General features: G+C 39.9%; 1 protein-coding gene across 2 annotated transcripts in view; it reads right to left on the bottom strand.

The window, feature by feature from the left end:
• The window catches only part of LOC132482926 (ATP-dependent RNA helicase DDX3X-like), a 35,951-nt gene extending 9,657 nt beyond the window's left edge, over positions 1–26,294 (bottom strand). Inside the window, exons 1-17 of one of the 2 annotated variants that reach the window (XM_060088179.1) lie at positions 26,136–26,294; positions 22,949–23,009; positions 21,492–21,539; positions 19,089–19,218; positions 17,606–17,764; positions 17,080–17,179; positions 16,573–16,708; positions 15,262–15,347; positions 14,912–15,010; positions 14,671–14,831; positions 14,259–14,403; positions 14,016–14,160; positions 13,605–13,786; positions 13,411–13,528; positions 13,037–13,190; positions 12,631–12,764; positions 9,751–12,188 (exon numbers count right to left, since the gene is read on the bottom strand). In XM_060088179.1, the coding sequence (XP_059944162.1) occupies positions 12,109–12,188; positions 12,631–12,764; positions 13,037–13,190; positions 13,411–13,528; positions 13,605–13,786; positions 14,016–14,160; positions 14,259–14,403; positions 14,671–14,831; positions 14,912–15,010; positions 15,262–15,347; positions 16,573–16,708; positions 17,080–17,179; positions 17,606–17,764; positions 19,089–19,218; positions 21,492–21,539; positions 22,949–23,009; positions 26,136–26,177 (1,980 nt within the window). In that variant the 5' untranslated portion in view covers positions 26,178–26,294 and the 3' untranslated portion in view covers positions 9,751–12,108. Of the gene's footprint in view, positions 1–9,750; positions 12,189–12,630; positions 12,765–13,036; positions 13,191–13,410; positions 13,529–13,604; positions 13,787–14,015; positions 14,161–14,258; positions 14,404–14,670; positions 14,832–14,911; positions 15,011–15,261; positions 15,348–16,572; positions 16,709–17,079; positions 17,180–17,605; positions 17,765–19,088; positions 19,219–21,491; positions 21,540–22,948; positions 23,010–26,135 lie in introns of those variants that run through there. The other variant, XM_060088180.1, reaches the window with a different exon arrangement.
• Between the last annotated feature and the right edge of the window lie 504 nt (positions 26,295–26,798).

Genomic DNA, 26,798 nt, shown 5'->3' with positions numbered 1-26,798 from the left:
GCTTTCGACAAAATTCAACACCCATTTATGATAAAAACCCTGCAGAGAGTAAGCATAGAGGGAACTTTCCTCAACATAATATGGGCCTCCCTGGTGGCGCAAGTGGTTAAGAGTCCGCCTGCCGATGCAGGGGATACGGGTTCGTGCCCCGGTCTGGGAGGATCCCATATGCCGCGGAGCGGCTGGGCCCGTGAGCCATGGCCGCTGGGCCTGCGCATCCGGAGCCTGTGCTCCGCAACGGGAGAGGCCACAACAGTGAGAGGCCCACATACCGCAAAAAGGAAAAAAAATAAAATAAAACATAATAAAGGCCATATATGACAAACCCACAGCCAACATTGTCCTCAATGGTGAAAAACTGAAACCATTTCCACTAAGATCAGGAACAAGACAAGGCTGCCCACTCTCACCACTCTTAGTCAACTTAGTTTTGGAAGTTTTAGCCACAGCAATCAGAGAAGAAAAGGAAATAAAAGGAATCCAAATTGGAAAAGAAGTAGTAAAGCTGTCACTGTTTGCAGATGACATGATACTACACATCGAGAATCCTAAAGATGCTACCAGAAAGCTACTAGAGCTAATCCATGAATTTGGTAAAGTAGCAGGATACAAAATTAATGCACAGAAATCTCTGGCATTCCTATACACTAATGATGAAAAATCTGAAAATGAAATCAAGAAAACACTCCCATTTACCATTGCAACAAAAAGAATAAAATATCTAGGAATAAACCTACCTAAGGAGACAAAAGACCTGTATGCAGAAAATTATAAGACACTGATGAAAGAAATTAAAGTTGATACAAATAGATGGAGAGCTATACCATGCTCCTGGATTGGAAGAATCAATATTGTGAAAATGACTCTACTACCCAAAGCAATCTACAGATTCAATGCGATCCCTATCAAACTACCATTGCCATTTTTCACAGAACTAGAACAAGAAATTTCAAAATTTGTTTGGAGAAACAAAAGACCCCGAATAGCCAAAGCAATCTTGAGAACGAAAAACGGAGCTGGAGGAATCAAACTCTCTGACTTCAGACTATACTACAAAGCTACAGTAATCAAGACAGTGTGGTACTGGCATAAAAACAGAAAGATAGATCAATGGAACAGGATAGAAAGCCCAGAGATAAACCCACGCACATATGGTCAACTTATCTTTGATAAAGGAGGCAGGAATGTACAGTGGAGAAAGGACAGCCTCTTCAATAAGTGGTGCTGGGAAAACTGGACAGAGACATGTAAAAGTATGAGATTAGATCATTCCCTAACACCATACACAAAAATAAGCTCAAAATGGATTAAAGACCTAAATGTAAGGCCAGAAACTATCAAACTTTTAGAGGAAAACATAGGCAGAACACTCTATGACATAAATCACAGCAAGATCCTTTCGGACCAACCTCCTACAGAAATGGAAATAAAAACAAAGATAAAGAAATGGGACCTAATGAAACTTCAAAGCTTTTGCACAGCAAAGGAAACCATAAACAAGACCAAAAGACAACCCTCAGAATAGGAGAAAATATTTGCAAATGAAGCAACTGACAAAGGATTAATCTCCAAAATTTATAAACAGCTCATGCAGCTCAATAGCAAAAAAACAAACAACCCAATCCAAAAATGGGCAGAAGACTTAAATAGACTTTTCTCCAAAGAAGATACACAGACTGCCAACAAACATATGAAAGAATGCTCAACATCATTAATCATTAGAGAAATGCAAATCAAAACTACAATGAGATATCATCTCACACCAGTCAGAATGGCCATCATGAAGAAATCTAGAAACAATAAATGCTGGAGAGGGTGTGGAGAAAAGGGAATACTCTTGCACTGCTGGTGGGAATGTGAATTGGTACAGCCACTATGGAGAACAGTATGGAGGTTCCTTAAAAAACTAAAAACAGAACTACCATAAGACCCAGCAATCCCACTACTAGGCATATACCCTGAGAAAACCATAATTCAAAAAGAGACATGTACCAAAATGTTCATTGCAGCTCTATTCACAATAGCCTGGAGCTGGAAACAACCTAAGTGTCCATCATCGGATGAATGGATAAAGAAGATGTGGCACATATATACAATGGAATATTACTCAGCCATAAAAAGGAACGAAACTGAGCTATTTGTAATGAGGTGGATAGACCTAGAGTCTGTCATACAGAGTGAAGTAAGTCAGAAAGAGAAAGACAAATACTGTATGCTAACACATATATATGGAGTTAAAAAAAATGTCATGAACAACTTAGGGGTAAAACGGGAATAAAGACACAGACCTACTTGAGAATGGACTTGAGGATATGGGGAGGGGGAAGGGTAAGCTGTGACAAAGCGAAAGAGAGGCATGGACATATATATACACTACCAAACGTAAGGTAGATAGATAGTGGGAAGCAGCCACAGAGCACAGGGAGATCAGCTCGGTGCTTTGTGACCACCTGGAGGGGTGGGATGGGGAGGGTGGGAGGGAGGGAGATGCATGAGGGAAGGGATGTGGGAACAGATGTATATGTATGACTGATTCACTTTGTTATAAAGCAGAAACTAATAAAAAAAAGAAAAAAAGAAAAAAAAAAGAAGCAGAATGTATTATTGCACTCCTCAGGTTTTGGCAATATTACTGCCCGGATTCATAAAATAACTCAGAAAAAGGCCAATTTTGATTAGGGTCTGAACAGCCAAGACTCTCTCGGAATTTATGAAAGGAAATGGCATAAGGCATTCCAATGGGTCCTATGACCCTAATATTGACTAGATTCTAGAATTGTCAGTTACATGTACTTAGACATATTGGAGTCTCTGGCAAAATTCATTGACTACTGCTGGCAGTGACCACTGTTGCTGGCAATTTTGGACAAAATTTATGTGATATAGCCACTCAAAAGGTAAATCCTATTGAGAAACAAATTTCTGATAGATCTTGGGCACTGAATGAAATAGCTCCAATAACTGAGGACATAAAATTATATGATGCTTGTAACACTCCCAACGTCATGAGTTATATTTTATGCCTAAAAACATTCTAGTAGGGAGGAAATACACAAAGGGGGCTCTCATCATATCCATGAATAAACAAGATTCCTTTCCTGTGGGACCAATATTAGAGTATCTTAAGTGACTCATTGCCACTTATGTGGCTCTGTTCAGCTAGTTGTTGCTGTAATACAGATGATTTACTGAAGGCAGTTATGAACACTGGGGTGCATGTATCTTTTCATGAGGATATTCCCCATGCCTTAGAGCTATATCTGCTACTGCCTTTCTAGTAAAGGCTACTGAGAAAAGAGGCTACTGTAATCTTCCTTAAATTTGCAACACACTCAGCATCTCTCAGCAAGCCATCTTACTTTCAAAGAAATCCTCTAACCATCATTCATATCAGTCTTGCTCATTGTAACAAACTCAATCCTGCTACCCTTCATTTTTCCATGGGTGAAACTCTCCATGATTGTTTGATTTTGATGGATTATTTATTAAACCTTCCTGATGACTTGCAAAAATCTGCCTTGACCAGTGCTGATCTTTCCTGGTTTACTGATGGCTGTGACTTTAAACATGAAAACCGTAAATTATGTGCCGTGTATGCAATATCAATCATTTTGAAGTCACTGACACTTGCCTTTGACCACTTCAGCTGAACAAACTGAATTCTATGCCCTCACTCCACAATGTATTCTACCTAAATGTAAAACAGAAAACAACAATACTGATAGTTGATATACTTATGGGGATAGTTTACGACTTTGAAATGTTATGGGAACAATGAGGTTTCCTTACTTCTAGTGGAGATAAAATTTAAAATGGCCCTGTGTGGAACTTCCCTGGTGGCAGACTGGCTACAACTCCATGCTCCCAATACAGGGGGCTTGATCCCACATGCCACAACTAAGAGTTCACATGCCACAACTAAGGAGCCCATGTACTGCAACTAAGGAGCCCGCCTGCTGCAACTAAGACCCAGCACAACCAAATAAGTAAATAAATATTTTAAAAAGGAAAGAAAATGGCCCTGTGTCCAAAATTTGTTGGATGCCATGCTCCTGCCAACATTTCTGCCTATCATTATAGTTCCTGGACATTCTAAGTCCAACTGGGAGCCAAAGGAAACCACCTTACTGAATTTCTGCAAAAAGCACAGCTCTCCTGAAGTCTATAGACCAGACTTCTGTCATCGTTCAAAATATTTTTCCCTTTGGTGCAGACCTAAGGGAAAATAACCAGGGAAGTGTAGCAGTTGCCCACTGAAATAAAAACTGAATTAGAAATTTTAAAGCTGTCAGTACCATGAAGGAAAGAAATTCTTATTGGCACCAAATAATGAGTCCCACCAGAAAACCTAAAATTTCCATTATTAACTGCTATATATGAGTTAATCCATTGGTCTAACATTCATGAATCAATATTAGTAGGGAAACACTGGCAAGTCTACAAAAAGCGCTTATCTTGCCTGTTCCACTTGTCCTAACTTTAACCCTGAGAAACATATTTGTCCCATACCAGGATATTTTAATTTACCTAATGGACCATCTCAGGTCTGGCAAATGGATTTCATACAGTTGCCCCCATCTTGTGGATGGAAATGGTTTTCATGTTTTCACGTTAAATTGAAGCATTTCTAGGTGATTGCCTTTTCTGCGGCTAAAGTCCTTTTAGAAAAGATTGTTCCCACTTGGGAAACCCCCCAGCCCACCACAGTGATTGTGGAACCTCCTTTATTGGTCAGTTATGTTGAGAAGCCTGTGCTGTCTGGCCAGTTCTGCAGCATAGACCAGTTTTCAGGACTGGTCAAAAATACAAATGGATATATAAAGATTCAGTTTGCTAAATTAGTTGAAACTTTCCAAATACCCTGACCAAAGGTAGTGTCATTAGTTCCCCTAAATCTCAGATCTATTCCCTTTAGAATTCACAAGCCTTCACATTTTGATATAACTACAGGACAACCAGGGCCATTGGTCCCTGCTTCCTTTGACCCTCAACTCATAAAGGGTGTTTACTTCACACTTTTGCAAAGCTCTGATTAAACCCACCAAGAATAATAATGGTTTGGTAGAACTATCTTTCTCTGATTAAACCCACCAAGAATAATAATGGTTTGGTAGAACAATCTTTCTACAGCATGCTCCTAGGAGATGAAGATAGCAAACATTATATTTAACAGCCTAAAGACTTTGTCTTATTGGTAAAGACATCTCCAAAGAGTCCTTCCAACCTCACTGAAAAGGCCCTTATCACGTTATGGACTAATCACTGTGGCACGGAACTTGAAGAAATAGACTTCTGGATTTATGTGTCCCATCTAAAGAAAGCCTCAAAATCTGCACCCTGATTAGTGACTTAAAGCTGAGAATTTCTAGGGTATATGTAACAGACAACATCTGATGGAGACTGTTTTCCCATGATCTCCACATCAGGTCTGTATAATCTTTTCTGCTTTGTAGACTGCTGACATAGTACTTAAAACAATTCTAAAGCTTTCTTAGCCCAAAAGAGCTACTTCAAAAATGTAAAGGGCGGGGGGGGGGGGGTGTGGGATAAATTGGGAGATTGCGATTGACATATATACACTATGGTGTATAAAGTAGATAACTAATGAGAACCTAATGTATAGCACAGGGAACTCTGCTCAGTGATATGTGGTGACCTAAATAGGAAGGAACTCCAAAAGAGGGGATATATGTATACGTATAGCTGATTCACTTTGCTGTACAGTAGAAACTGACACGGCATTGTAAAGCAACTGTACTCCAATTTAAAAAAGAAATGTAAACTTAAACTCCATGACTGGGAATCTGGAATTGATTCTCGATTTCAATGAAATTAAAAACTATCATTATAAATTTTTTTAATTTTCCCATTAAAAAACTCAAAACTGTAATCTCTGATAAGAAATACTTCCTCAATCTACCTAAGGTACAATTAGAGGAGTGGGAAGTTTTTTAAAGAAAAAAAAAATTTCTCATTCCCCCAGATTTAGTACATTCATACAGTTCTTGCATGGGTGAGACTCGTCTGTTTTTTGAGGAGTACTTGGAGAGTGCATTTTTTATAAAACCTTTGTTTCTTTGCAAGTAATGGAGGAAATATCACAAGACCTTTTAAAAATTAAAAAGTAAAAAGTCTTCATTCCAGCAATGTTTGCCTTTACTGACATATGATTATCCATTAGTGTTCCCTGATTAACATTTTTTGATGCAATTATAAATTGGATTGTGGACGTCCCTGGTGGCACCGTCGTTAAGAATCCGCCTGCCAATGCACGGAACACGGGTTCGAGCCCTGGTCCGGGAAGATCCCAAATGCTGTGGAGCAACTAGGCCCGTGTGCCACAACTACTGAGCCTGCATGTCTAGAGCCCGTGCTCTGCAACAACAGAAGCCAACGCAATGAGAAGCCGGTGTACTGCAATGAAGAGTAGCCCTCGCTTGCTGCAACTAAAGCAAGCCCGTGGGCAGCAACGAAGACCCAGCACAGCCCCAAATTAGTTTTTTTAAAAAAAGGAAAAGGAGGGCCTCCCTGGTGGCGCAGTGGTTGAGAGTCCGCCTGCCGATGCAGGGGATACGGGTTCGTGCCCCGGTCTGGGAGGATCCCATATGCCGCGGAGCGGCTGGGCCCGTGAGCCATGGCCGCTGGGCCTGCGCATCCGGAGCCTGTGCTCCGCAACGGGAGAGGCCACAACAGTGAGAGGCCCGCATACCAAAAAAAAAAAAAAAAAAGGAAAAGGAATTATATTACTGTCCAACATCCAGAATTTTGCTGCATATTAAGACCAATTATAGGCTAATAGTTGTTACACAGAAGTGCAGCTTCAAGAAATAGAAAGGTGGGAGTTTTTTTGGTTTTGTTTTTCCTGATCAGAGTTGTATCTCTGTGTGCACCAACATATAAAAATTAGAAATTACAAGGTATGAACATTTACTCCTTTGCATTATTTGCAAGGTGGGTCATATCAGAGATACAGCTTTTCCTTTCCACTGCCTTGTTACTAAATTCCATGTTTCATTGAGTCAGCAGGGCCACCATCAATGTGCACATCCTGATAGCAGCCAAAATTCAGGAAAGGTAACTGTATACAATAATTTCAGTTCTTGCTTTTGGGGATGGATATATGTGGAAAATCATTGAGAATAAATAGCTGCTCACACATTAGAGTCATAACATAGTTCTCAAAACTTGAGGCTTTTTTTCTTGCTTCCTGGAATTTCATTCCTTGGCGTGAGAAACGCATTCACTTATGACTTTTTTGTGTTTTCTTTTGTTTGGCTGCAGTAGTGAAAGAGTCCTAACTACTGAACCACCAGAAAATTCCCCATTTATGACTTCTGAATGAAAGCTTTAAAAAAACCCAAAAAACAAAAAAAGGATTACCTCAGGGTTGCTATCTCAATCAAGGCTTTTGTGTCTCATTATCTCCCTTTTTAGATCTCAGGAAAGAACTCTTAACCTCTGATCCTTTGCTTCCCAGAGAGTCATACTACTTCTCAGCTTCTCATTTTCAGCTAATGAAAGTGTGATTAAAAAGCTTCAGGCCAGGGGCTTCCCTGGTGGCGCAGTGGTTGAGAGTCCGCCTGCCGATGCAGGGGACCCCGGTTCGTGCCCCGCTCTGGGAAGATCCCACATGCCGCGGAGCGGTTGGGCCCGGGAGCCATGGCCGCTGGGCCTGTGCTCCACAGCGGGAGAGGTCACAACAGTGAGAGGCCCGCGTACTGCAATTAAAAAAAAAAAAAAAAAAAAAAAGTGCATCTGAGACCTGAAGGAGACAAATGCAATCCACATTGGGCAGACCACAAGCAAGACTGGCCTAGGTGAGAAGAAGGGCATTGGGAAAGTTTTTTCACTAGAAGGGAAAGTTACCTTTAGTTATTAGCAGCTTCACTGAATCCCCACATTATTCACCTGTAATTTATTATTTACTAATTTTTAATATGAAAAACCACCTTACATCAGCTCAACTCGGTGCTCTGTGGTGACCTAGATGGATGAGATGGCGAGGGGTGGGAGGGAGGTCCAAGAGGGAGGGGATGTATGTATATTTATAGCTGATTCACTTCATTGTACAGCAGAAAGTAACAACATGGTAAAGCAATTATACCCCAACTAAAAACAGACTTGTATAACTGAACCTCTATGTTCCCATCACCCAACTTCAACAATTATCAGTATCTTGCTAATCCAACTTCACTTACCGTTTTCTGTAAAAAGAAATCCCAGATTTCTTTTAGCTTTTCGTATGTCAGCATGTTCCTGAACTGATAAGGTCAAATTATTTGTTTACATTAACCTCAAGAAAATGGCTCAAATGTGAAGCACTAGTGATCAGGAAAGTATCAATTAAAACAATTAGGTTATCAATATACACCCACCTGAATATCTAAAATTTAAACATTAAGCCAAATATGGTGAGGGCATGGAGCAACCAGATCCCTCATACAACTGTGGAAGAAGTGTAAAACAAGAATAAATGCTTTAGAAAACTGTGGAAAGATAGAGGTCATGCAATCCAATTCTAGTTTATAATGTATCCACGAGATATGAACACGTCTTTCATAAAAGTTGACACATGCTATCCTGGACCAAACTCTACTTGTGCTCCTCTGAGCATTTTCCAACTAGGCCTCAACTTTTGGACATCCATTGTTTCTCTGTATTGTCCAATTTTAACAAGAATCCTAAGTCAGTTTAGCTGAATCCAGTCCTCAGTATCTGGTCACTCTCGATGACAACAGCGTTCTTATTTCCCCAACACCCGGCAGGTGTTATCTAATTATTACCCTAAATCCACCTTCAGCAAGTCCTGTTAAGTCAGTTAAGAAAAATACACCCCCCCTCCCCTTGTTTCTTTCCTCTATCCACTGACATTCCCCCCACCCCACCCGCCTTGCTCCTTGGGTATATACATTCCCATTTGCCCATGCGTTCAAAGTAATTGAATCCAGTCTTTCTTCCACACTGCAAGACCCCACATAGACCCTCCTGAATAGTCTTCTTTACTCTCTTTAACAAACATCATGAATAATTTGAATAATTTAACATAACCACAACCTGGAAACCACCCATGTGTTCAGCACACAACAGAATTCAATATAGCAGTTAGACCAAGACAGCTCAGACAATATTTTATCTCAAACATGTAATGCTGAGTGGAAAAAACTGTACAAGAACCTAAACTGATCTCATTTACAGGATGTTCAGTAACAGACAAAAGCCAGTCTACAGTGTTAGAATTAAGGATACATGGGAAGTTAGATCTAAAGCTTAAACACACACACACACAAAAACCTATTACATAAAGCTATTGTAATGTTAAGATATTAAACTGGTTTGGTTCTTTAACAGTATGTCTTACTTGGTAGTGGCTGCAAGCATCAGTGTGTGGTAATAATGATTTACCAGCCAACTGAAGGAACCAAAGTTGGAGACTGGGAACCTCTGCCTTGTCTGTTACCTGTTCCAATTAATTCTTGATTCTTAAATAGATCAGTGCAATACATGCTATATAGGTCTTTTAAATTTCTGCAATTTATAATAAAAATCCTGTTTCTCTATATCCCCACCTTACACCACCTTCATTTATTCAAATACTTAAAACAGGAATACTACTTGCTTCATGAAGAAGTATTTCACAAATGGGTTTGGCAGATAACCAAGAAATATCACTTTCAAACTCTTCAGGTTGAGAGCACAGATTCATCTCTACCTCTCATTAAGCCACAACTGACAACAAAGATTGTATTCAACTCTTTATTTTAGCAAAACCAGAAAAAACACAGAACATGCAGTGCTAGCATCTAAAACTAATACTTTAAGCAATTACTAAACTTACAGTGACTTGAGCTTCGATGTTTACATACAGCAAATTTAATTCCACTCTTATTTACTGAAAATATTGCTGGCTGACAAAACTGAATGTAAAGGTCACTGATTATGGCAATACACAAAGATAACCACATGTTTGAGAACTGCACTTTGCCAGACACTGAAAACCAAACCAAACAAGGTATGTACTAAATAAAACTCTGAGAACCTTTGAAAACATGGACATTTCTTATCAGTGTTTAGAAGTGTTTTGTTAATATTTTAAGACAAAGGTATCAAAACCTTGTCATGTTGTAATTTCAAGTTGCCAGTTTTGCCTTAAATTTTGTCAGAAAGTTACAGCTACCTACATTGCCAATGCTGGGTCTGCTTAATTTGACTCAAGTTTAATAGGACTTAACATTAAAAGCTCACACTACCCTGAAATGTTTTATTTCACATTTGGTGACATTCAACATTCAAGTGCCAGTGTTTTTGTACTTTTGGTCAAGTTTCTTTAAACTTCCAAAGAATCACTTTTAGGCTTACAAAAATAAACATTTGTCAAAATGTTCAATAAATATTACACAAACTAGCAGCAAAAAGTATCTAAAACCTGTTGTGCGCAAATAGTTTTCTTCTCAACTATCATTCCATGGTCCCAAATAAAATTTTAGAATCTAGTTCTTACCACGCTGTGTTCAACAATTTCCAAGAGACAAAATAAGATTGGAAATTTAAGGACACGCACACAGACATATATATAAAATTCTCTGAACGTGCAATAAAATAAGTATTTTGTAAAAATGTATGGGCAAAATGTACAAGAGTCTAAATCTATACTAGTTGAAATAGCACCGTAACAAATGACCTCAATACTGTCAAGTGCACCTACAATAAAGTTTTAGAACAAGGCACAATACGCTTGAGAATCTATTGCACTTTAAGAAATTTTTGCCTTCTGAAGCCATTGTAAAGATTAGCTTATAAAGATCACTATATTCCAACCACAAAATCAGCATAGAATTCCAAGTGGCAGAGGCATTTTTAGTTGGTGAACAATCATCTTTGGCCAAATTTAGCAGAAAGTGACTAAAAATACAATGGAAACCTATGCAACTAAAATACATTAAAACTGCACTATATAAAAATAACACCTTGTGCAGTTAAGTACATATTTCCAACCTGTGTGATCTCAAGGAGTTCAGCATTTGTTGTTACTCTGAGTTACAAACTCTACAAGTGTAAGTCATTTTAACATTTCAACACAGCCTACACAGAATAAAGAGAATCTGCATTAAAATAAAAGCCTGCTGCACAATCCCTCCTGCTCATATTCTCTTGACCAAAAAACAACACTAGCATGCATTAAAGACCAAAATCCAAGCAGGTCCTTAAAAGGACTGGTCACTGGCATGGTCAGCCATTTTACCATCTCAGTTTTATTTATGGCAGGCATTAAAAACATCTAATTAGATAAAACTTCTCCTAAACACTTTTGTTATCCAAACTTTTAAACTTTTCCTATAATATGCCCACATATGCCTAGCTTAGAATAACCTAAACATTAATAGAGGAACTGCTGTATTTACTTGCATTAACTTCGAAGAGTGCTTTGAAAAACATATGGATGTATTCATAGATGCCACCTCATGACTGGAATGGCTTATTTAAAGATTAGAAGTGCCTATCCAGGACAGAGTGAGCAAGTCAGAACTTCAACTTAGTACAGTCTGCCACATTAGAAACTAATTCTGCTGTAAGATGTTTCCCTCCCCACTCTGCAAGTTATCAAAAAGTCCTAATGCAGGATACCATTCAAAATTTTTTCTCTATAACATCTACAGATGAATTGATGATTCCTGTTAAGTTGTATCACACCTGTGCGCCAAGGTTTGATTTTAGCCCAAGTTCAGTTGATCTACTTTGTCAAAACAACTGAAAACTCGAGCATTACTGAGGCAACAGGACATCAAAATAATAAGTTGCCTAAAGTTAAAGTCACAGTACATTAACAAACAAATGATCCTCAGTCACAAAATTATAAATGCAGTTTGGGATGGAAATAAGCAGGAGGGGAGTTAATCCAAACTACAGCAATTAAATTTTCAAACCAACTTAATAGGATTGTTGACTGTTCCTTTCCTTTCTTCCTTTGGCTTTGAGCTCCCTTGAATTTTCAGGAGAATCACAGTTGGTAAAGTACTGCTAGTTCTTCAAGCTACACGGTATAGTCTGGCTAAGTTACATGTGGTTTCCATATCAGCTTTTTCAAAAGGGTGACTTTGCTGTGAAGCGGATTCAGTGGCCCCACCAGTCAACCCCCTGAGAACTGCAATTTCCTCCGTATCCATCACTACTGTAGAAGCCTCCATAGCCACCTATCAAGAAATGTTAAAACAGACAAATTAGGTCAGCCTTTTAAAGTATCTTTTCTCTTGCTTCTCAACTACTTTAATATAAGCCTAATAAAAAAGGATTAACTCTTAGTGTTCGTGTTTGTATTCCTTTTTTTTTTTTTGCAACACACAGGCCTCTCACTGTTGTGGCCTCTCCCCTTGCGGAGCACAGCCTCCGGACGCGCAGGCTCAGCGGCCATGGCTCACGGGCCTAGCCGCTCCGCAGCATGTGGGATCTTCCCGGACCGGGGCACGAACCCGTGTCCCCTGCATCGGCAGGTGGACTCTCAACCACTGCGCCACCAGGGAAGCCCTGGTTTTTGTATTCTCTGAAATAAAATTTCTCCAATAAATTACACTTAGAAAAACAAGGCGGGGGAAGAAAGCCTTTGCCGAAAAATAAAAGGGGAAAAATTAACATTACCTCCACCAAATCCTCTGCTGCTGCCACGACCACCTCCACCACTGCAGCTGCTGCTTGCGTGACTACTACTAAAGCTAGAACTGCCAGAACCGCTACTTTGTCGGTAGTCTCGGGCACCAAATCCTCCACTGAATCTGTTATTATAAGGAAAAAGATAATATGGTGGTTTTATAAATACAAAATTGAATTAAAATGACAATTTCCATGCCTCAACTTCCCAATCCTCAGTTTGAACTCAATTTCTTTGATAGCGTTCTGACATCTAACTATTCCATGTCACCCTCTCTAAAAATATCCCTTGCCCAAAGTATGTAAGTAGTGGTAGTGTTTTAGTTATTTAACCTTGGACATAACTTCCTATCCCAAACAAATAATATTAATAATGAAAGTTCAAAACAATCTGTACCTCTTAGAACGCCCATGACTGCTACCCTTATAGTGGTGTTCATAAGCCATATTTTCTAACCAAGATGGCACTTCTTGTTTAGCTTCAACAAGAAGATCCAACAAATCCTTTGTGATATTTATATTTCTTTCATTGAAGAATGAGGTGGCCAGACCTACAAGAGTCCAAAAAAAAGTACAATAAGTCTAGGTTTCCATAGTCATATCAAACATTAATTACAACACAAAAATATAACATTGTAATTTGCAATATAATCAAATTAGAAACTAAATCAAAAACTTCTAAATGTCTAACATCTGATGTCAGCTTTCCCTTGAAAGTAATGTTCTAATATTTAAATTTGTGTTAAATCATGAAGCAACTGAAGACTTTACCAAGGTTTCCTACACGTCCTGTACGGCCAATCCGATGTACATACTCCTCAATATCACTTGGCAAATCAAAATTGATAACATGTTTCACATTTGAAATGTCTAGTCCTCTTGCTGCCACCTAAAAAAATAATTTTTGTTAAAACACAGCAATACTCAAACATGTTTAACTGAAAAAAAAATTAAAGTATACACACAGCAGTAGCCACTAGAATCGGGCTTTTTCCTGAGCGGAACTGGTGAAGGGCTTCCTCTCTATCTCTCTGTGATCGGTCTCCATGGATACTGGTACAAGCATACCCTTCACGGTATAAGAAATCCTCCAGAGAATCAGCACCCTTTTTGGTCTCCACAAAAACTAAAGTCAGTGAATTCTCCCCTGAAAAATTATATGAAAGGTTTTCTTTACTAATAGCAACTTTGCATCACAAATATTAACTGGTTTGTTAGTTCTCTCTGCACTCAGTAAGGATGCACTTGGGAGATAATTAAAAATAAGCTTGGTTTTTAATGGTTAGAAAAGTGGGCAAAGGAAGGGTAGGGTACAGGCTCAAGAAATACAAACAGAGTCTCTTTATACCTAACGGTATTATTATTCATAATTTTACCTGTTGCATTTAAGAGGTCAAGTAGAAATGACCGTTTATCTGACTCTTCTACCCAAACTACTTTCTGTGTGATGTTTTCAGAGGTAGAGCCAACTCTACCTACGGCCAGAAATATATATTCATCCAAGAAATCACGAGCAAGCATCTGGAAGAGGGAAGAAGGTGTTATTTTCTACTTTAATTGTTGAACATTGTCTGTTAATTTATCACTTACAAACACCAATGTTCTAAAAAAAGAACTACCTGAATTTCCTTAGGAAAAGTAGCGCTAAACATCATGGTGTGGCGGACACCCTTTGGTGGCATAGTATCTTCTTCAACTATACGACGTATTTGAGGTTCGAACCCCATATCCAGCATCCTATCAGCTTCGTCCAACACTAAGTATCTGTTATGAAAAAGACTCAGTTAAGAATCTGATGAGAAACTGTTGACTACAGTTGTGTATATAATTAATTATGCTAGTATACTCATTTTAATATTCTAGCTTCGTAAGTTAATACATGTGAAACACAGACAGAACACATAACCAAATTAGCTGTTGATTCTGTTCCAATGAATCATACAGGTTAACTCTAATGCTAATAAAACACTACAAAACTGACGTTCACTAGTATAAACATTAGTTACAAACCGTACATAAAAATTCACTTACTTGCAGAAATCTAACCCAATCTTTCCTCTTTCCATCATATCCACCAGGCGTCCTGGAGTGGCAACTAACAAGTGACATCCACGTTCTAAGTCTCGAATCTGCTGACCAATATCAGCACCACCATATACCACACAAGGACGAACTCGAGACCGGTATGAAAACTACAAGCAATAATTTATTGTTATAAAAACATCACTAGAATCAATGAAAAAGACAATAATCAGTAAAAATGCATATTTACTTTTCTGGCTTCCTCATAGATCTGTACAGCCAATTCTCTTGTTGGGGCTAAAACCAAGGAGACTGGATATTGTTTACGGCGTCCATACCTTCCATTTTCCTAAGGAGTAAGGACAATTTATACGTTAAGCTCAAAGACTCAAAACTTTTTTATTCATTTCTGAAGTTCATGACAGCAAAATCCCCTCTGTAATTTAAGGATTACATCCAAATAGGTGTTTCCCTTGAGTAAACAGACTGAAAAGGAAATAAAGTACATTTGGCTTCATTTAAAAGAATGGTGCCAACAGATATCTACAAAAATTTTTCTAAGCAAAAACTACTTATTTTATAAAGGAACGGAATCTTTACCTTCACAGCCTTCAAAGCTTCACCTGGACCATCGGTATAAATTTGACTCAAGATGGGCAAAAGAAATGCTGCAGTTTTTCCAGACCCTGTTAGAAAATACTGCCTTATTACGTTTGAATAGTAATTAAAGTATTCTAAATGCCCTTTTAGTGAATAAAAAAAAAGAATTATTTTACGCCTAATTTTCTGAAATATATAGCATATTTATACAGCTAAGCAAAGAATGTCAAATGATTTCTGTTCTCCATTTATAACAATGCAATCAACATACACTCTTCTGCAATTTAATCTGTACAACACAAGAATTTTTCTTCTAAAATGGCATCAACTTCCATTTCAATACCTCCTGTGTTATTCTGTAACTTTCAGAATGTCAGCAAACTTTCTGAAGAGTCTAATAACAGAGGACTTTGCAGGTCATTCTGTTACTTTGCAAAATAAAAGCCATGGGTACTAATTACTGTACTAGAACTTTATTTTAAAAAACAGGTAATAGCGTTGGCCCAAAGGTCACAGATATAAAAGACATAGTTTATTTCTTAAAAAAGAAAATATTAAAAATAACAAATGGGGCTTCCCTGGTGGCGCAGTGGTTTAGAGTCCGCCTGCCGATGCAGGGGACATGGGTTCGTGCCCCGGTCTGGGAAGATCCCACATGCCGCGGAGCGGCTGGGACCATGAGCCATGGCCGCTGAGCCTGCGCGTCCGGAGCCTGTACTCCGCAACGGGAGAGGCCCCAGCAGTGAGAGGCCAGCGTACCACAAAAAAAAAAAAAAAAAAAAAAAAAAAAAAAAAAAAAAAGATTGCAGTTTATATATTTATATACACATACCACTATATAAAAAGAAATTCAATACGTAAGTTTAAGATTTGCCATCTTTTACCTATGCCAAATTCTGAGAGTAAACACTACCTCAGCCCTCTTATTTCCTAATTCATGAAGTACTAGGGGACAGGAGGCACTTCTTCCTTTCTCTGTCCACATTTTTATGAATCATAGACTCTTGGCTCTTCGCTGATTGTGGATTTCCTATTACTGCTAACTCTCCCTGCAGTGAGTTCACAGGAGGGGAAAATTATGAACTCAGTGGAGAGAATGCTAGCAATATTAATTGGCTGATAATCTGCTGTAGAATTCCCCAAGATGCCCTGATGAAAATACAAGTTTCACCCAAAGAATCCAAAGACATAAGAGACATCCCCAGCTAATCTTTACCTGACTCTAAATCAGGCTAAATATGGAACTCAGGCCTCCCTACATAATGTACTGTTTGTAGAGCGAGTCAAGTTATTCTTCATTAATGAGCTTACCTGTTTGGGCACAAGCCATCAAGTCTCTTTTTCCTTTAATAATAGGAATGGCATGTTTTTGCACTGGAGTAGGACGAGTGTAACGAGTAAGCTCAATGTTACCCATGATAATTTCTCCCATCTCAACATCACTGAACTGTCAATGAAATTTAACCAGGTTAATCAAATACATATAAAACTAGAAATGCCTTATGTTCTGCTGCAGTTTATGTGTTTTATGTTAACATGAGAACGTAAGTAACCAGCCAAATGTCTATTTGTGGTTAAATGTATAGTTGCTTTGGATTTTACGTGAAAGTATCAAAGTATTTTTAATAAAGTGGACTCCCGAGGGATCTTATCTACAACAAAGTAGTTCTGATTTTTCTTTTTTATATTTGACACATTTTCTGTTTTAGGATTACTCAAAATGGTGACATTAATCTCAGTCTGTCCTTTTTCATAACCCAATGAAATTTTTAGCAGTAGTTTTAAAGAACAGTTAAAAAGTGAAACGAAACAACTTACACTTTCAATATGTGGAGGACAGTTATTGCCAGTAGCCTCTACTGGTATATCATCATATTTCTCAAAGTTAATCCCAGTGTTTCCTCCAGAAAAGAGTTCCCTGAAACCAAATCATTACTACATATATCATACTATGTGGTAATTTTCATATCAACATATCAAAAACTTACTGCTCCAGGGACTTCCCTGGTGGCTCAGTGGTTAAGAATCTGCCTGACAATGCAGAGGACTCAGGTTCGAGCCCTGGTCTGGGAAGATCCCACATGCCGCAGAGCAACTAAGCCCATGCACCACAACTACTGAGCCTGCACTCTAGGGCCCGTGAGCTGCAACTACTAAAGCCCGCACACCTAGAGCCCGTGCTCTGCGACAAGCCACCGCAATGAGAAGCCCAGGCAGCGCAACAAAGAGCAGCCCCCACTCGCCACAACTAGAGAAAGCCCGCACGCAGCAACGGAGACCCAATGCAGCCAAAAATAAATTAATAAAATAAAATAAAAAACCAAACCAAAACAAAAAAACTTACTGCTCCAAGCGTTCACTTGGTGGAAGTGGTTTTGACCAATCGTCTTCATCTGACTTCTGACACCAACGACTGTGTCCACTACATTCAAATTTGCCAAACCCTGTTCTGTCACCACGACTGCCAATACCATCATAGTCATTCCGTCCACGATCATCAAACCTAAACAGCACAAGCAACTGATCAGAATATGTCATTTGGCCAATATCATATTATCATCTCTCCAGAAACATACTTGTACATTAGTAATTGAACTATTGGTCACAAGTAACTTTCAAAGATGTCAACAATTCAATATTGGGTAACTCATTTGTGAAATAACACCCTCTAATTAACCTGCGGTTATGTATAATTTATACATCTTTAATTAAAAAGCAACGGAATAACATATATCTTTTTTTAAGATGTTGGGGGTAGGAGTTTATTAATTAATTTATTTATTTTTGCTGTGTTGGGTCTTTGTTTCTGTGCGAGGGCTTCCCCTAGTTGTGGCAAGCGGGGACCACTCTTCATCGCGGTGCGCGGGCCTCTCTCACTATCGCGGCCTCTCTTGTTGCGGAGCACAAGCTCCAGACGCGCAGGCTCAGTCGTTGTGGCTCACGGGCCTAGTTGCTCCGCGGCATGTGGGATCTTCCCAGACCGGGGCACGAACCCGTGTCTCCTGCATTGGCAGGCAGACTCTCAACCACTGCGTCACCAGGGAAGCCCCGGAATAACATATTAATGTCAACTAAGTTATATCTGGCTATATACAAGTGACAAGACTAAGGTTTTTTGGTGGTTTTTTTTGGTGGTATGCGGGCCTCTCACTATTGTGGCCTCTCCTGTTGCGGAGCACAGGCTCTGGACGCACAGGCTCAGTGGCCATGGCTCACGGGCCCAGCCGCTCCGCGGCATGTGGGATCTTCCCAGACCAGGGCACGAAGCCGCGTCTCCTGCATCGGCAGGCAGACTCTCAACCAGTGCGTCACCAGGGAAGCCCAAGACTAAGGTTTTTAAGAGTTTTAGTCCTATTTATATAAAACAGTATAGGACTAACTGGATATTAAGTTCTTAAGATCAATATATCACACTTGTGCAATGACTATGATTAAACTACAATAAACTAAACTAAAATTGATTAAACTACTATAGAGAAGCCATTAAAAAAATAAAATTAACATTCACTACACTAAGTAAGCATACTCTTAATGCCTGTAATTCCTGTTTAACAGATTACATGTAGTAAACTTTTGTTTAAAATCTAATCTATAGCGGGACTTCCCTTGCAGTCCAGCAGTGGTTAAGACTGCACTTCCACTGCAGGGGGCGTGGGTTCGATCCCTAGTCAGGGAACTAAGAAAATCTTATCTATAATAGGATGGTCTGTTAAATGAAAAAAAGTGATTAAATGTCAAGGAAAGTACAAAGAATGAGAACACATCAAACTAAGAACTGATTCCTCAAATGCTACTGTATACACACTCACAAGCTGAGAATAACTTACCTTCCCCTTGATCCACTTCCTCGATCACTGAAGTAACTGGACTTTCCTCTAGAATCTCTAGACCCGAAACTGCTGTAGGCATCCTTGTCTTTACTACAACTCCACCCTGAACTGTCCTTATCATAAAATCCTTCCAAAAAAAGTAAAAATTAGAGAAGGTGACAATATTTTTACAAGATTCCAGTCTTTTCAAAGACAAAGCCTTCCTTTATCTTATCCTTGTGGGGCCAAGGCTAATTGGAATTATTATCAAAACACTGGAAAAGAGAACCAAGATTGAGATAATTATTTTGATTAACAGAGTTTTCCTATCTTTAATTCTCTTTTCCATTAGAAATTATTATATTAAGCAAAGTAACCTCACGGAATAAGAACAATGTACTGAATACCACCCCTAAGAGGGTAATAGTTTACATGAAACACAAGTGTACTACTGATACATTACATACCATTATCATACTAAAAATTAAAGATTCATTCTTTTTAAGTGTCAATGTTTGATATCTACCAAAACCAATAAAATAGAAGCTTACTCTAAAGTGATTATTTTAACAAGACGGTGTGACAAGTCCCCCCTTTTAAAGATATGACTGCTCTCAAAGGAATGCCAAATCCACCCCTCCCCCAATTTTTAACCTCAATGGCAGTAGTTAGATCAGCTCTAAGTTAGCTTTTTAGTTATGTCCCATCCCTAAATATTAATCTCAAACCCTGAATACCAAAGTAGGTCAATTTAAAATATATACTATATGGCATATATAAATTTCAGAATTCCCAACTAAATAAAACGTTATTCTGTTTCAGCGTTAACCACCAAAGTAACAGTTCGTGTAACTTTCACTGTGCTCTGCATTTATGTATACTATTATCAAATCCTAAGAGTCCAACAATATTTTCCCAACTATAAGTTTAGTGAGAACCAAGTACACCAAGGAAAAAATAAAACTCCCATTCTTGCCTGTTTTCTTTCTGGACATGTCTCCAGGCACATCACAGATAAATAAAAGGAAGGTGAAGGTGACAAAAAGTTAACTCACTCAACAAATGATTAAGTTGAGAATTTAACTAGATTCATACGTTTCATTAAATATGCTGAAGTTTACAAGTTAATGAAGTTACTTTCCCTCTGCTTTATAGCTCCATCATGAGCCAGCCAATTGACGAATGGTCTTTGCTAAGCGGAAAAAAGACTGTTAGATTTTTAAGGTCTCTTCCATTTAACTTCCTAAGATGCTGGTAGTACTCCCCCTTTGAAGCAATTACACCTTAGATGCAATTCCAGCCAAATATTCTGAGGAATACCCATGATGAAAGAAACTGCAGTTACACTGAAAAAGGAATCCTCTTATTACCCAACCGATGTTCCGGTAGACATATACAGACTTAAAAGTCTGCAGTTAGAAACAACAGACTACATATGGAGGCACCATATCCAACCACAAGCTAGTTTATTTCCACCATTCCCACCCCTGCACCCCAACCCTTCTTTATCCACCACCTTTTGGCTTCAAATAGTTTTCCTGACCTTTCCTTCTCTTGAAAATTTCAGGAGACCCGTGTTGGTTAATATACAGCACTCAAATCATCATCACAACAGTATGTTCCTAATAACTTAATCACTCTACACTAAAAAACTTAATACTGAAAGACACCAGGTGTTTTAATAACATTTCAGACAAAACCTTTCAAATGAAGAAGTTCAGCAAAAAGGTGAGACCAGACTTCTCCAACCTACTGAGTGTGCACAAAGATGCAACACCGCAATTCCCAACTATTCTGCAATAACCCCATTTTCACTGAGGCAACGTTTTAAGAGCAGAAAGTAGAACTTATTTTGTGGTCTGTTTTACATAATAAGGCATCCCCAGATATACAAACACACCTCTTTCAGACTGAAATCAGGCTATCAACGTTTACAAAGAGATGAAAAGCACTTGTAAAACTAACAGTTTGGGCTCAAAGCTAGTTAAAAGAAATAAAAATGAGGGCCTCCCTGGTGGCGCAAGTGGTTGAGAGTCCGCCTGCCGATGCAGGGGATGCGGGTTCGTGCCCCGGTCTGGGAGGATCCCATATGCCGCGGAGCGGCTGGGCCCGTGAGCCATGGCCGCTGAGCCTGCGCGTCCGGAGCCTGTGCTCCGCGACGGGGGAGGCCACAACAGTGAGAGGCCCGCATACCGCAAAAAAAAAAAAAAAAAAAAAAAGAAAAGAAATAAAAATGAAACATTATGCAATACTAGATGAACTCTTTCAAAGTTAGAAAGTGCTAGTTCTTAAAAACAGAAAGCAGCGCTGGGTCGGCGGGGGGCATGTGTATACACTTCCCAAAGTTATCTCATTTCTCCTTCTTCGACTAACTTTCAAAACACAGAAAAAGTTGAATACTAAGTTGCCATAAGCATTTACCTTTAGATGCTTCCCTGTTCCTTAAGTGAGGAGGTATATAGCGCCCTTCTGTAAGAGAAAATATAAAATTAAAAGCTTATCATATTCTTTAAGACACAGCTTTTTGCAAAAATGTCTATTAAAAAACTAGTCCTAGAAAACAAACTTCAAAAACCTAATCCTAAAACCAAATACGTTTCAGTAGCTACTAGTGGTTACTCAAAATTTTTAAAAAGGTCTGCTCTTTCAGGAAATTATTACATGAATTATAACCTTTAACTAACAAATATAACCATTACTATATATAATAAAACAGGATACTAAGAGGAAAAGGATATGTACCAAATCGACTGACCAATTTCAACTAACCAACAAGAGGCTCTGTTTCCATTTCACTAATATGAAGACTAAACAATAAACACTTGACAGCTGTAAAGGGAAAATGATTCTGAAAACGAACTGATAGAAAATCCAAATTGCTAACTTAACTAAGATTAAGTATTCGAAACTGTTTACTGGTGGAATTAAGTCCTTTTGATATTCATACAACGGCAAATAAGATTTGATATAAATTAACCAGACTTGAAGAGGCTTTTCAGCGTGCACCAACTACTTCTTGGAAATCTGGGTCCAAGGTGAAATCTGCTGCCACATAACAGAACACCAACTTCCTGTCCCTATCCACCTGTGACACTAACCTCCAACAAGTCGCAAGTAAATAAAAACAATCCAGGGCCTCCCTGGTGGCGCAAGTGGTTGAGAGTCCGCCTGCCGATGCAGGGGATACGGGTTCGTGCCCCGGTCTGGGAGGATCCCATATGCCGCGGAGCGGCTGGGCCCGTGAGCCATGGCCGCTGAGCCTGCGCGTCTGGAGCCTGCGCGTCCGGAGCCTGTGCTCCGCAACGGGGGAGGCCACAACAGTGAGAGGCCCGCATACCGCAAAAAAAAAAAAAAAAAAAAAAAAAAAAAAAAAAAAAAAACAATCCAGAAACCCCACTCTCCTCCAAAGATTTAACTTCTTTTCAAAAAAATTTAATGACATGGCTAACATTTTAAATTCTAATTACCACCCAAAAATCAGTAGAGCCAGGTTCCATCTATTCTCCAGAACCAGGCTCAGGTTCTCCAGGGGGAATGAACAATACCTATAGCACACAAGTGTACAGGTTCCCTTTATTAGGTTTAACACTGTTCAGGCCAGTTCCCAAGAGGGACTGACATACCCCAACCTCCATATTTGGCCAGGATTCATACTGGGCATAATTGGCTTCCTAAAACTGTGACTATTTCATTAACTTTCTTCTGAATGATTATGTTTCCACTGAAAAACAACCAGTGTCATCTTATCCGAACATGCCAAAATACTTTATAAATTCACAGGGTAATGGAACATTTTTAAAATTTAAACCTAGTAAGTACAATGAAATATTAACATTAAGCTCTAATAAAGATTCTAAATAAACAAGTATTTCACTTACTGCTTGCTGTACTTCCTCCTCCACTCTGATTACCAGGCGAGTTCAGGTCTAGACCAGAGAACTAGGAGAACCAGAGATATTAATAGCTCTTACATGTTGAAAAACTACACTAAGGGAAAAATCAAGCACAGACAGCATTACAAAAGACAAATCAGAAGTCCTAAATTCTAGTCCCACCCTCTAGCATTTACTAGCCAGCTGCTCTGTCTGCTTTGTTTTTAAGAACACTATACAAGTCTACAAATTATGGCAAATGCTAAAGGTAGAACTTGGGTGCCAAGTAGTACACCAGTATAGATATTTCAAATACATTCACTCAAAACAAGCTGTCCCTCTAACAGTCTTCCATAGTAAAATCTCATCAGTCACCAAAACAAATTTTGTTACCATTTTCTCAGAGCCACTGGTTTTCTCAGTGGCATTATTATAAGCCTGAAAAGTATACCTGAAAAATGGTACGGCAACCTGAAAATTCTTTGATTTCTTTATTCCCTAAAGACTGTAAGTTAAAATTTTTTTTATTTTATATATTGAAGTACAGTAACTGGTTTTTTTTTTTTTTTTTTTTGGTTTTGTTTTGTTTTTTGTGGTATGCGGGCCTCTCACTGCTGTGGCCTCTCCCGCTGCGGAGCACAGGCTCCGGACGCACAGGCTCGGCAGCCATGGCCCACGGGCCCAGCCGCTCCGCGGCATGTGGGATCCTCCCGGACCGGGGCACGAACCCGTGTCCCCTGCATCGGCAGGCGGACTCCCAACCACTGCGCCACCAGGGAAGCCCCAGTAACTGTCTTTAACTCAAATTCCTAAGCAGCAACAGCACCACCCATCATTTAGTGAGCACTGCGTCACTTACCACTGAATCATTTAATACTTGCCACACCATGAAGACAATATTTGTATCTCCCATTTTAGAGATAAGTTCAAAGAGATTGATGGTCAGTTGGCCCAAATGACAATGTTTTTACAAGATAATAAGTATCTTTAGTCTCAATTCCTACCTGTCCCTTTACACTGATGGGTTTCAATACTGTAGAAAAAACGTCATTTCAGTTAACTGCATTTCATAAGAACTAACCAAGAAATAACTAGAAGTAGTGAAAAATTATATATGCCAAAATAAATCTTAAAAAAAGTACAAAAGATCAAGGAGCAGTACTGACACCTGTTTGCAAAGGAAATTTGCTATACAATGATGTTTATAAATACTACGTTAAAAGTTCAAAATTAATATTACCAAATTTACATGCGTCTTCAATCAAGTTACTACTTACTTTTCCACGTCGAATTTGGTTACTACTAAATTCTAACGGTCCAAAGGGTATAGTTTATGAAAAATTAAATGGATCCCATCTACACAGAAAATACTACAATATGTGACTACAAAAACTAGTCGAAAATACTACAAATGTGACTGCCTGTAATCTTGGTATCAGATTTTCAACTTTCACGCTCTCTTTAACCTATCAAGTTTCAGCTCAGAATACTGCAGGCGTTGATAACCGTATCTTTAGGAGAAAAATACCCTTAAAGAAGAATGCTGTGAAATCCCTCAAATTATACTACTTATAACAAAAATAAAATTTGGGATAAAGTACTGCCATTAGGCTTTAAAGACAATTTACGAGTTCGTAAAATATTAAAGGTTTTTGCCCGAAATCAATTCTCACTATTAAATGTGGAAAACAGAAGCTGAGATAAGGTGTTCACGTAGAGTCGAAGCAACTGACAAGAGTTTCCCAGGACCTAACACCGCAAAAATGAAATGGGCCTTCCCTGGTGGCGCAGTGGTTCAGAGTCCGCCTGCCGATGCAGGGGACATGGGTTCGTGCCCCGGTCTGAGAAGATCCCACGTGCCGCGGAGCGGCTGGGCCCGTGAGCCATGGCCGCTGAGCCTGCGCGTCCGGAGCCTGTGCTCCGCGACGGGAGAGGCCACAGCAGTGAGAGGCCCGCGTACCGCAAAAAAAAAAAAAAAAAAAAAAAAAAAAAAAAAGGAAGAAAGAAATGGAGATTTCCCGGAAATGGAAAACAAGCCTCTAAGAACAGCTTCACTCTTCTTAGATCCCGTATTCTCTTCCAAATTCCCAATACCTCAAAGGAAAGCACTGTATTTAAGAACAGGCCCATGGCCTTGCCATATTTGAATGTTTTTAAAGTAAGTAAGAGAGAGCAGTAACATAAAGTTAATCTTTCCTGCGAATCCCCCTTTCTAGTTTTCCCCCCCTTTTTTCAAAGTCAAACGCATAACCTGAGAAGACGTACAACACAATACGCCTCACGACGGAAGAGCGTACCACCCTCGGGTTAACGGCCACTCAGTGACTCTTTTGGAATTAAGTAAATGGAATACAGCAAATCCAGATCCCTAACGTCCCAGGAGCCTCCCCGTCGGCGTCCAGTTTCCATTACATCCAGACAGCAGTCAACGGAAACAAGCGGCGGCCATTTTTCACCTCCTTCCCACTACCCCTTGCTAGCTCCTCTGTGTCACAAAACTTTCCACTCAGGGAACACGGCCTCGTCATACAGAGCACTCACATCGACAGTACACAGGCAAAAAACCGCGGCGAAAACATCAACAAAACAGCCGTGTTTGGTTTTTGTGTGTGTAGTGAAATCGTCCGCCAGGGTCCCGCAGGCACAAATTACGGAGCTTGGGCCTTCTGTGAGCGGAGACCCCAGCGCCGCATAGTCGTGCGAACCAAACAAAGGAGGCCGCCGCCATTACCCCTAGAGTAGGCCATGTTCCCCCCCGCCCCCACCCAGTGTCCGCAATCCACCCGTCACCTATACACCAACGACACCTTTGGGCCTGAAATCAGTGCCGTCCATTGAGAGCCGAACGCCCTTGACACACACAAAAAATAGTCCAATTTCGCTCACCTCCCTCTGTCACTAACCAGTCGGTACTAGCACATGCGCACCTCTGCTACAACCGCCAGCACGTACAAAAACCGCCATTATGCGCGGCCGAGGTTCAATAGCTAGACCAAACCAGAGTGCTACCAACTCGCTTTTTTCTCCATGCCGCCTCCACATGTTTTAATTCAGTGTTCTTCCCCGTTTGCCCATAGTCCAACCACGGCCAAAGGAACCCAGCAGGAGTAAGATGAAGGTGGCTAATTAGCACTGCGCCATAGGCCACGTTAAGCCAGGGAAGAGCTCCAAGTATAGAAACATTTCGGCTCACCTGCTGGTCTAGCCTGAGCTCATTTCCCGGCACATGACTCATGCCTGAAGAGAAGCAGGAACTCCCGGTCTCCTACTGCAGGTCTAGCGTATCCGGCCAGGCCGAAAAGACCCAACTCGACCGCTTTACGTCAGTACGTAACCGGTGCGTCTTCTTCCGTCCCCACCACCACCACCACCACCCCCACCACCCCCTTCTTCGCTATATTTACTTCTCTCCGGGCAGCCTGCGTTCGCTTACTCATAAGCTCGCGAGATCTTCTAATCAGTCCCGTTCCCCCAACGCTCTCAAAATTTGCTTACTCATAACCTCGCGAGATCTTCTAATCAGTCCCGTTTCCCCAACGCTCTCAAAATTCGCTTACTCATAACCTCGCGAGATCTTCTAATCAGTCCCGTTCCCCCAACGCTCTCAAAATTCGCGAGAGCTTTATTTCCCCCGCCCTCGCCCAAAGTCTTGGAATCTTTGGGAACTAGGGAAATCTCGCGGACTACCTCTTTCAGCCAGTTGGGGGGCGGGGCTTAAACATTACGCCATACACCCCAATCTTTCTCACCCTCCTCCTAGCTTTTTTTCCCTGCTCGTCTCTCTAGCGCTCTGCTTTTCCCTTCTCTTACAGTTTGAGGAATCTGAACTTGTGTAAAACGTCTCCGTTCCAACTAG

The sequence above is a fragment of the Mesoplodon densirostris genome, assembly GCF_025265405.1.
Source record: "Mesoplodon densirostris isolate mMesDen1 chromosome Y unlocalized genomic scaffold, mMesDen1 primary haplotype SUPER_Y_unloc_1, whole genome shotgun sequence".
NCBI lineage: Eukaryota > Metazoa > Chordata > Mammalia > Artiodactyla > Ziphiidae > Mesoplodon > Mesoplodon densirostris.
Note: the sequence above shows the minus strand (reverse complement) of the source record. Positions and strands in the feature narration are given on the sequence as shown.